At 47.3% G+C, this 11615-nt stretch overlaps 1 protein-coding gene across 1 annotated transcript; it reads right to left on the reverse strand.

Annotated features, from left to right (window-relative positions):
* Positions 1-1628: 1628 nt before the first annotated feature.
* Positions 1629-11608, reverse strand: atxn10 (ataxin 10). The gene is made up of 11 exons (XM_028955208.1): positions 11454-11608; positions 9369-9551; positions 9212-9297; positions 8632-8728; positions 8359-8526; positions 8202-8282; positions 7956-8118; positions 3704-3812; positions 3423-3601; positions 2579-2642; positions 1629-2499 (listed from the first exon to the last, which is right to left on the reverse strand). Exons 1-11 carry the CDS (start codon positions 11582-11584, stop codon positions 2309-2311), a joined length of 1452 nt encoding a protein of 483 aa, XP_028811041.1. The 5' UTR covers positions 11585-11608; the 3' UTR covers positions 1629-2308.
* Positions 11609-11615: the final 7 nt, after the last annotated feature.

Genomic DNA, 11615 nt, shown 5'->3' on the forward strand with positions numbered 1-11615 from the left:
AGTATGCATTTGTATTCTTTTGTAAATGAACGTAAAAAAAGGAAGACCTGGGCATGACTCAGGTGACCTGGTGTAGCTTGCGGTGGTGCTATTGACCAGATATGAAAAGCTGGGAGGGTGACTTGGCTGCAGCTGACGCGGATACGTTGCCACCGGCCCCAGGTGAATAATTACCCAGGAGGCCGTGTGTCCTGAGAACGAGGTCACAGTGGCTTTTGCACACAGGTGGGGCAGCAGCTGTGAATCGCTCCTACATTTCCCCCTTCACTTAAACAACAGCAAGGCCACACAATGCAGCGATTCAGCGGCACGTTCGTACCCACGCTGCTCTAAATGAAGCCGATTTGTCTGTTGGTGCCTGCACGGGGCGTCCTGCTTTCTCACAGACACCATGAATGCCTCTCAGACTTTCTCCACTTAATCTCATTCCTAATTCTGCCATGCAAGCGCAGCCCCAAAAGGGATGTGGGGGAGGAAAGCGAGCACGCCAAAGTTTATCTTAATGGCATAATGGGCAGTGGTGCACTGGGCAGAGGGATTAATGGCGTGACTGAGGGCACTTTGCCCTGGACGTGACCTGGCCCTGGTGGCGAATGGCTCAATTACGGCATATGCTGCCCCTCTCCGCGGCTCTGGACCTTCACAAACAGCCATTGTCACCCCGCGACGCAAGAACAATTCACTTCTTATGCAGCGGCCAGTCAGGAGGCCGAGGCAAAAGTTGAACGTTGCAGCTTCACAATCACATCATGAGCCGCGCTGCCCGCGTGTCTATTTTAGAAGGATTTGAAATGTTGTATTGTGCCGTAGAATTTCTCATGAATTACTACGGCTTTGTACTTAACTACTCAAATGTCATTATATTGCCAAAGTAAATCCACCTTAAGCATTTAAGAAAAAAAAAAAACTGCTACAGAAAAATAAACTTTTCCTGATAAGGCCCGATGTCACATAGCATCATACCACAGTGACTGGGCGCTGTGTGAGAAGGGTGTTGGGAACGAAGTACATTCGGAATTCCCTGCACTCCCCCCCTACACATGACATCATCGCACATCTGTTGTCCCCACAGGCACCAGTCACTCAGGCCACATAATGACGAGCCCCCCTCTCTCCCTCCAGGTGGACGTTTCGGCACTTTTTCCCACCAGTGCCTGTTCCTGCTGTGGACGATGCAATAAACTTGCTGTGGTGCTGTAATAACTTCAAATACGTGACACTCTCCACAACAAAGGTTCAAATAATAATAGAAAAATAGGGAATATTCAAATTTTTCTATTTCTTTAGAAGCTTTCACAATTAGTAATATAGAATTAAATCAGTCTTTAACACAGACTGAACGCTACTCTTTATAAATTGGGGAACAAGATGGCGGTGGGACTGAAAGTTCTTTTTCGGAAGCGTCCGTACAGGCCTGCATCGTTCCGACAGAGGGGTGGGGGCTTGGATGAGCAGCGTCCCCTTGTGGTCATTTTTAGTACCACAGCTGGTTGAATGAGTCTAAAACTCGGGTAAAGTTGGATTTGATGTCATCTTCGCTGACAGCTGAATTCCAGGCCTCTGTCTCCCATTGGTGGGAATCTGAAAGCAGACAGGAATGTCCCTGTCTATGAGGAAGAATCTCAGAATCATTTTGCATGATATATTTTTATTATTTGATTTCAGTGTTAAGTTTGTATTACATTTTCTTTAGGGGAAAAAAATATTCATTTTATTAATGGATTAAAATACTAGACTTTTTCTGCATAAATATGTAACTAACATGTTGTATAAATAGTGATGATAATATGAACAAACTAATTAATAATAGTTTAGAAGGTATTCCAGCAGTGAAGTCCAGCTCTGCTGAAATTTGCCCAGCGTAATGTTGCTATCTGGAAAGGTTAAAGGTCACAGACCTGGACTAACACTAGAATAATGTGCATACAGGTACTGGTGCGGTCCATGTTTGAGACGTCCACCGACATGCCCTGTGTACAAGAATGATGGGAAATGGAGCAGAGGACGCTGGGCCTTGGGGTTAAGATGAGAGGCTGCATAAACCTCGCCCTGCCCCAGACTACGACCAATCATGTGACCTGGCACATGGGTGTCAGGGAAGTCCTGCATGATGATGCCCTGCGGGGTCAAATCTGGGGAGGGACGAGACGCATTTCAGACTCAAAACACATCAACTCATCAAAGGTCATATCGTTTTTCTCTCTGTGCCTCATACGTAATTTGCAATTCCATTTTAATGATAATCCTCCCTGAATGAATTCCAAAGATTCCTGAATTGTAACGTTCTCCAGCAACCACAACACGTCTCTCAGGGCTGAGGGCTCTTGTTGAGCGGCCGGAGAAGCAGGCTGCCGTCTCGCTCCTCCACCTGAAAGCCCATTTCCCTCAGAGCAGAGTCGTCGGCCACGCCCTGCCTCTTCAGAGCCTGCACCAGGCTCTGGTTCTCCGCATTGCGCTCCAGAATGTTCCGGATGGCAAAGACGGCCCACTGGCTAATAACTGAGGAAGAATTGAGGAAATAAAGAGGTTTCTTTCTGCCTACGAATTGAGATGCCAGCGCCAGGAGGGTGAAGGATACAGGGGTTGTTGCTGTCGATGCTGCAGTTGTCGAGGATGAGAGGAATCCCATCCAGCTCCCGGAGCTGCGAGAGAGGCGGACGGTAACAATATTCATTAAAGAAACACACGGAACGTCACACCATGCAAAGATTCCACCATATCAGTATTTAATGATAAAATTCACAAGCAAACAGAATTCCTCTCCGATTTCTGAAATGGGCGGGGCATAAGCAGATTTCTCCAGGCATTTAAAGACAAAGGCTGCTAATCCTTCCCCCTGTGAAATGCCCAGCCTCGGATGAAAGAAGCGGGCAATGGCTGGAGATGGCTGGAGATGAAAGGTCTAATTAAAGCGGGATTTAATCCAAAACCAGCCACGGCCTTCAAGTTCTCCCACTGAGAGAGCAGTTAGGGAGAAATCAAACCAAGCCTTCACCATTACTCACATAACCAGAAGACCGTAATGCTACTACATTAGCATGAGGTGTCGTTAGTTCCAGTAAAAATGATATAAAAATGAAAGAAGTTTAATGCATGTGACCATGTGGCTGTCGTGTGGTGGCCTAGCATTTAAGGAAGCGCCCCCGTAATCAGAAGGTTGCCGGTTCGAATCCCGATCCGCCAAGGTGCCACTGAGGTGCCACTGAGCAAAGCACCGTCCCCACACACTGCTCCCCGGGCGCCTGTCATGGTGCCCACTGCTCACTCAGGGTGATGGTTAAATGCAGAGGACAAATTTCACTGTGTGCACCGTGTGCTGTGCTGCTGTGTATCACATGTGACAATCACTTCACTTTAACTTTAATGGTCTTCAGGCTCAAGAAGACAACGTGCATGTCGTGTTAAGTCAGGCTGGGCAGAACCTTGTTCTGGTTGTTGCTGTTTCCATGGCACAGGTTCCCAACCAGCCGCACCAGATGAGCTTTAAAGCTGACGGCGGGGTGTGAGGAGGCGGGTCCTGGTCCCACGCGGGAGAAGTCCTGGGCGACGGTAAACACATTTCCACCCTCTTTGCCCAGGAGATGGACCTCCTTAAGGAGAGCTAAAGATGGGATGGACAGAGAGAGCAGGAATAAAATCTCGGAACCACGCCCTCGTCCGACTCAAACGAGCAGGTCATGAAAAAGAATCGAGACAGATTTACCAACTGCAGTTTCCAGCAGGTCTGGGTAATCCTGCAGGAACATGAAGGCCTTGCGGTCAGACGTCATCTCACACAGAATCTCCAGCAACCTGATCACAGCCAGAGCTGCCTTTAAAACACCAAAACAAAGAGACCATCACATCGGCCACTTACCCGGGCTTTAAAACCCCGAAACCAAGAAAACGACCATCACATCGGCCACTTACCCGGGCTTTAAAACACCAAAACCAAGAAAACGACCATCACATCGGCCACTTACCCGGGCTTTAAAACACCAAAACCAAAAAAAATACCATCACATCGGCCACTTCCTCAAGATTTAAAACCCCGAAACCAAGAAAACGACCACCACATCGGCAACTTACCCGGGCTTTAAAACACCAAAACCAAGAAAACGACCATCACATCGGCCACTTACCCGGGCTTTAAAACACCAAAACCAAAAAAAATACCATCACATCGGCCACTTCCTCAAGATTTAAAACCCCGAAACCAAGAAAACGACCATCACATCGGCAACTTACCCGGGCTTTAAAACACCAAAACCAAGAAAACGACCATCACATCGGCCACTTACCCGGGCTTTAAAACACCAAAAAAAAAAAAAAATACCATCACATCGGCCACTTCCTCAAGATTTAAAACCCCGAAACCAAGAAAACGACCATCACATCGGCAACTTACCCGGGCTTTAAAACACCAAAACCAAGAAAACGACCATCACATCGGCCACTTACCCGGGCTTTAAAACACCAAAACCAAGAAAAATACCATCACAGCAGCAACTTCCTCAAGACTTAAAACACCGAAACCAAGAAAACGACCATCACATCGGCAACTTACCCGGGCTTTAAAACACCAAAACCAAGAAAACGACCATCACATCGGCCACTTACCCGGGCTTTAAAACACCGAAACCAAGAAAACGACCATCACGGCAGCAACTTCCTCAAGATTTAAAACACCGAAACCAAGAAAACGACCATCACATCGGCAACTTACCCGGGCTTTAAAACACCAAAACCAAGAAAACGACCATCACATCGGCAACTTACCCAGGCTTTAAAACACCGAAACCAAGAAAACGACCATCACATCGGCAACTTACCCGGGCTTTAAAACACCAAAACCAAGAAAAATACCATCACAGCAGCAACTTCCTCAAGATTTAAAACACCGAAACCAAGAAAACGACCATCACATCGGCAACTTACCCGGGCTTTAAAACACCAAAACCCAAAAAAATACCATCACATCTGCAACTTCCTCAAGATTTAAAACCCCGAAACCAAGAAAACGACCATCACATCGGCAACTTACCCGGGCTTTAAAACACCAAAACCAAGAAAACGACCATCACATCGGCAACTTACCCAGGCTTTAAAACACCGAAACCAAGAAAACGACCATCACATCGGCAACTTACCCGGGCTTTAAAACACCAAAACCAAGAAAAATACCATCACAGCAGCAACTTCCTCAAGATTTAAAACACCGAAACCAAGAAAACGACCATCACATCGGCAACTTACCCGGGCTTTAAAACACCAAAACCAAGAAAACGACCATCACATCGGCAACTTACCCGGGCTTTAAAACACCAAAACCAAGAAAACGACCACCACATCGGCCACTTACCCGGGCTTTAAAACACCGAAACCAAGAAAACGACCATCACATCGGCCACTTACCCGGGCTTTAAAACACCAAAACCAAGAAAACGACCATCACGGCAGCAACTTCCTCAAGATTTAAAACACCGAAACCAAGAAAACGACCATCACATCGGCCACTTACCCGGGCTTTAAAACACCAAAACCAAGAAAACGACCATCACGGCAGCAACTTCCTCAAGATTTAAAACACCGAAACCAAGAAAACGACCATCACATCGGCAACTTACCCGGGCTTTAAAACACCGAAACCAAGAAAACGACCATCACATCGGCAACTTACCCGGGCTTTAAAACACCAAAACCAAGAAAACGACCATCACATCGGCCACTTACCCGGGCTTTAAAACACCGAAACCAAGAAAACGACCATCACGGCAGCAACTTCCTCAAGATTTAAAACACCGAAACCAAGAAAACGACCATCACATCGGCAACTTACCCGGGCTTTAAAACACCAAAACCAAGAAAACGACCATCACGGCAGCAACTTCCTCAAGATTTAAAACACCGAAACCAAGAAAACGACCATCACATCGGCAACTTACCCGGGCTTTAAAACACCAAAACCAAGAAAACGACCATCACATCGGCAACTTACCCAGGCTTTAAAACACCGAAACCAAGAAAACGACCATCACATCGGCAACTTACCCGGGCTTTAAAACACCAAAACCAAGAAAAATACCATCACAGCAGCAACTTCCTCAAGATTTAAAACACCGAAACCAAGAAAACGACCATCACATCGGCAACTTACCCGGGCTTTAAAACACCAAAACCCAAAAAAATACCATCACATCTGCAACTTCCTCAAGATTTAAAACACCGAAACCAAGAAAACGACCATCACATCGGCAACTTACCCGGGCTTTAAAACACCAAAACCAAGAAAACGACCATCACATCGGCAACTTACCCAGGCTTTAAAACACCGAAACCAAGAAAACGACCATCACATCGGCAACTTACCCGGGCTTTAAAACACCAAAACCAAGAAAAATACCATCACAGCAGCAACTTCCTCAAGATTTAAAACACCGAAACCAAGAAAACGACCATCACATCGGCAACTTACCCGGGCTTTAAAACACCAAAACCCAAAAAAATACCATCACATCTGCAACTTCCTCAAGATTTAAAACACTGAAACCAAGAAAACGACCATCACATCGGCCACTTACCCGGGCTTTAAAACACCAAAACCAAGAAAAATACCATCACATCGGCCACTTCCTCAAGATTTAAAACCCCGAAACCAAGAAAACGACCATCACATCGGCAACTTACCCGGGCTTTAAAACACCAAAACCAAGAAAACGACCATCACATCGGCAACTTACCCAGGCTTTAAAACACCGAAACCAAGAAAACGACCATCACATCGGCAACTTACCCGGGCTTTAAAACACCAAAACCAAGAAAACGACCATCACAGCAGCAACTTCCTCAAGATTTAAAACACCGAAACCAAGAAAACGACCATCACATCGGCAACTTACCCGGGCTTTAAAACACCAAAACCAAGAAAACGACCATCACATCGGCAACTTACCCGGGCTTTAAAACACCAAAACCAAGAAAACGACCATCACATCGGCAACTTACCCGGGCTTTAAAACACCGAAACCAAGAAAACGACCACCACATCGGCCACTTACCCGGGCTTTAAAACACCGAAACCAAGAAAACGACCATCACATCGGCCACTTACCCGGGCTTTAAAACACCAAAACCAAGAAAACGACCATCACATCGGCCACTTACCCGGGCTTTAAAACACCAAAACCAAGAAAACGACCATCACATCGGCCACTTACCCGGGCTTTAAAACACCGAAACCAAGAAAACGACCACCACATCGGCCACTTACCCGGGCTTTAAAACACCGAAACCAAGAAAACGACCATCACATCGGCCACTTACCCGGGCTTTAAAACACCAAAACCAAGAAAACGACCATCACATCGGCAACTTACCCGGGCTTTAAAACACCAAAACCAAGAAAACGACCATCACATCGGCAACTTACCCGGGCTTTAAAACACCAAAACCAAGAAAACGACCATCACATCGGCCACTTACCCGGGCTTTAAAACACCAAAACCAAGAAAACGACCATCACATCGGCCACTTACCCGGGCTTTAAAACACCAAAACCAAGAAAACGACCATCACATCGGCCACTTACCCGGGCTTTAAAACACCGAAACCAAGAAAACGACCACCACATCGGCCACTTACCCGGGCTTTAAAACACCGAAACCAAGAAAACGACCATCACATCGGCCACTTACCCGGGCTTTAAAACACCAAAACCAAGAAAACGACCATCACGGCAGCAACTTCCTCAAGATTTAAAACACCGAAACCAAGAAAACGACCATCACATCGGCAACTTCCTCAAGATTTAAAACACCGAAACCAAGAAAACGACCATCACATCGGCAACTTACCCGGGCTTTAAAACACCGAAACCAAGAAAACGACCATCACATCGGCAACTTACCCGGGCTTTAAAACACCAAAACCAAGAAAACGACCATCACATCGGCCACTTCCATCAGCCAACTACTGACCTCGGCATCGGAGCACGAGTCCGAGTGCAGCAGCAGGACGTCCTTACAGCTGCTGTGAAAGCACGATGCCAGGAACTCTGCTGCACCCGGAGGAATCCCACAATCCTCAGAGTCTGTTTGACCTTCTGCCAGGTGAGCAGAGACTAGCTCCAGCAGCGTCAACCTGAGGTGCGCAGATGAACAGGGGTAGTGTCAATCTGGAAGAACAACATGGAGATCAGTGTACCAGAGAAGATGTCGCCTCACCTCTCCTCATCGCTGGAGTTGGAGTAGATCTCCTGAATGAACCCAGGCGACCTGAGAAGGTGCTCGGTAACAATCAAAATCCTGCAAGAAACCGTTTCCCTCAATCTCTCAAGCCACACCTGGTGTGAGGACAAATCAAAAAGCCACATCCACTCACGGCCAGTCAAGCTGCGGATGAGTCTTGCACAGCACCACCACCCTCCGAGCAACTGCCGGCTGGCCGTCACGTCCCACCATCTGCTCCACCTTGAGCTGGTCCAGGCAGCTGTGGAGCAGCATGCAGCCGTATCCCACCGCCTTCTCATCGCCAAGCTGCAGCAGATGTCTTCAGGCAGGAGAGAGACCTTCATACCATCTTCATACCACACCAAAGCCTTCTACTCAACAAACTGTCTGGGGTAGTGAATTGTTGATCACCTGAGATACTCACAGAAAGAGCTGAGGGAAACTCTGCTCCCAGATGTCATCTTTGCAGGCCTGGTTCCCCGCTGCCAGATTACCAAGAAACTGAATCCCACATCGGCGGGCTGCTCCACGGCAATAAACAGATACAGGAAACAATCATCATACAGTACTGTGCGTAGGTAGTAAAACTCATTTGAAGTAACTCAGCAGTAACTCTGAAATAATTCAGGAAGGCACTCTCGAAAGTGTAAAAAGACAAACACCCCTGATTTCAGAGTGAAAGTAGTAATCATGTTGGCATTGATGTGCAGAGATGGTGGCAGAAGAACTGGGCGTCGGCCTCCCCCAACTCTGTAAAATAATGAATGACCTACGAGCGAAAGTCTACAGATGGAGAACAATATTGTGTTGCAGCTCAGAGTCTCTTTCTCTACACACATCACATTCATGTTTCATGAGAAGAAGGAAAATCAGTATTTGATCAATGAATAACATATGTGGGGTTTTTGTAACGTAAAAAAAATTGCTTGCAGTTCAGATAAAGGTTTTTTTTTGGTGCATTTTGCTTTGTTCTCTCGTCATTCCAGCCTCGAACACCAACTCACCGTCACAGAGGTGCTCCCACCTGTCCAGGTGATGTTCCAGAAGCTTGCTGAGAATACCAACACCAACACTTACGAATCCCAGCTCCCTGCGAAGAAACACACATCTATAAAGACGGCTGGGTGCGTCTTTCAGCATCATATGTCGGCATGAGTGTACCTCAGAGCGCTCTGGTTCGGGGGACACTGGACACAGGCGTTTCTCAGACACCTGAAGGTCTCTGTGGTCACCTGAAGGCACAGAGGCCTGGACTCATCTCCCTCGACTGCATCCTGGACCTCGCAGAAAAGCTTGGTCAGCACGCCTAACAGAACTCTGAAGAGGTCTTTATCAATGCTGGCTCTGGAGAAGAAGACAAGCCTTCAAGTTCATTCACATTCTGGATTGCTGGACTGATGCACGAGGCCTTGACCAATCAGAACACAGCACCTATTAACAAATTAATCGTATAAGGCTGAACTTTCTCTGAGTGTCCACGACATTATCATCTTTCCGGGAGTTTAGAAAGCCATATTTTGTTTTTTTGCGCTGAGCCCTGCGATATGTGCAGCGCGTTCAGTCTGAAAGCTGCTTTAAAATTTTCTCCAATGAGCAGAAAAACGGTCTGTGTTCTGTCTGCGCTCACCTAATGCCACGGATATCTGAACCACACGTCAGGGGAGTGCGGACTGAACAACATTTATTTCTTATATAGCCCAAAATCACATACAGTATGTCTCAATGGGCTTTGACAGGCCCTACAGTTGACACCCCCCACACTTGTCCAGGTGAACACAGACAATTGTCACTGTATAAAATATAAGCATATTCACAGGTGTATGAGACCTTAACACTTGTATTTGATAATTGATTTGGCATTGATAATCGTAATCGAACCGAATCGCGAGAGCAGGGAAGGTTCACACCTATATTAACAACGACTTGGCGCCTATTAACAACCCGACCAATCACAACACAGCAACGGCTTGGCGCCTATTAACAACCCGACCAATCACAACACAGCAACGGCTTGGCGCCTATTAACAACCCGACCAATCACAACACAGCAACGGCTTGGCGCCTATTAACAACCCGACCAATCACAACACAGCAACGGCTTGGCGCCTATTAACAACCCGACCAATCACAACACAGCAACGGCTTGGCGCCTATTAACAACCCGACCAATCACAACACAGCAACGGCTTGGCGCCTATTAACAACCCGACCAATCACAACACAGCAACGGCTTGGCGCCTATTAACAACCCGACCAATCACAACACAGCAACGGCTTGGCGCCTATTAACAACCCGACCAATCACAACACAGCAACGGCTTGGCGCCTATTAACAACCCGACCAATCACAACACAGGCGCGACTTGGCGCCTACTCTCCAATGAACATCATGAACAAAGTTCTTTGGTGTTCATCTAGAGGCTGAGGAAAGCCCGTCTCCCACCACCCATCCTCTCCACCTTCTATAGAGGGACCATTGAGAGCATCCTGACCAGCTGCATAACTGTCTGGTTTGGAAACTGCATTGTATCGGAGCACAAGACCCTACAGCGGATAGTGAGGACAGCTGAGAAGACCACCGGAGTCTCTCTTCCTTCCGTAACGGACATTTACCACATGCTGCACCAGGAAAGCCACCAGCATTGTGAAGGACTCCACACACCCCTCACATGCACTCTTCAACCGCTAGGCAGTGGGTGGCCTAGTAATCAGAAGGTTGCCGGTTCGAATAACTATCCACCAAGGTGCCACTGAGCAGAGCACTGTCCCCACACACTGCTCCCCGGGCGCCTGTCATGGTGCCCACTGCTCACTCAGGGTGATGGGTTAAATGCAGAGGACAAATTTCACTGTGTGCACCGTGTGACGTACACAGCCACTTTATGTCAGTATGTAACGTCGTTTAAACGTTACATGTCAAGTCAAGTCAGCTTTATTGTCAATTCTGCCACATGTACAGGACATGCAGAGAATTGAAATTACGTTACTCTCTGACCCATACAAGTAACATTAAATACAAAACAGTAACAGTAACATTGAATACAGAGTATAAATGTTACTGTCGCACCAGGTTCTGGAGAAACGTTGTTTCGCTCCACTATGGACCGTGTAACATGTATGTAGCTGAAATGACATTGAAGCTCAACCCGATCAGGCGACGGTAAGGCCGAAAGAAACACGACGTCAAAGTTCCACCAAACTGAACCGTTTACACTGTCAACCGCTGTCGCGAGTTCCGCACCGCACCTGAACTCCGGGGACCGTAGAGCCGCAGTCAGGTCCTGTAAAGAGCCGAGGTGTTCCGCGGTGACTTTTTCTGGAAGCCGATCTCTGAACACGCCTAAAGAGACCCACGAACCATGACTGGGCAGCGCCATGTTTGTTTCCACGAGATAACGCGAGTGCAGC

This window comes from Denticeps clupeoides, chromosome 15, assembly GCF_900700375.1.
Source record: "Denticeps clupeoides chromosome 15, fDenClu1.1, whole genome shotgun sequence".
Classification (NCBI taxonomy): Eukaryota; Metazoa; Chordata; class Actinopteri; order Clupeiformes; family Denticipitidae; genus Denticeps; species Denticeps clupeoides.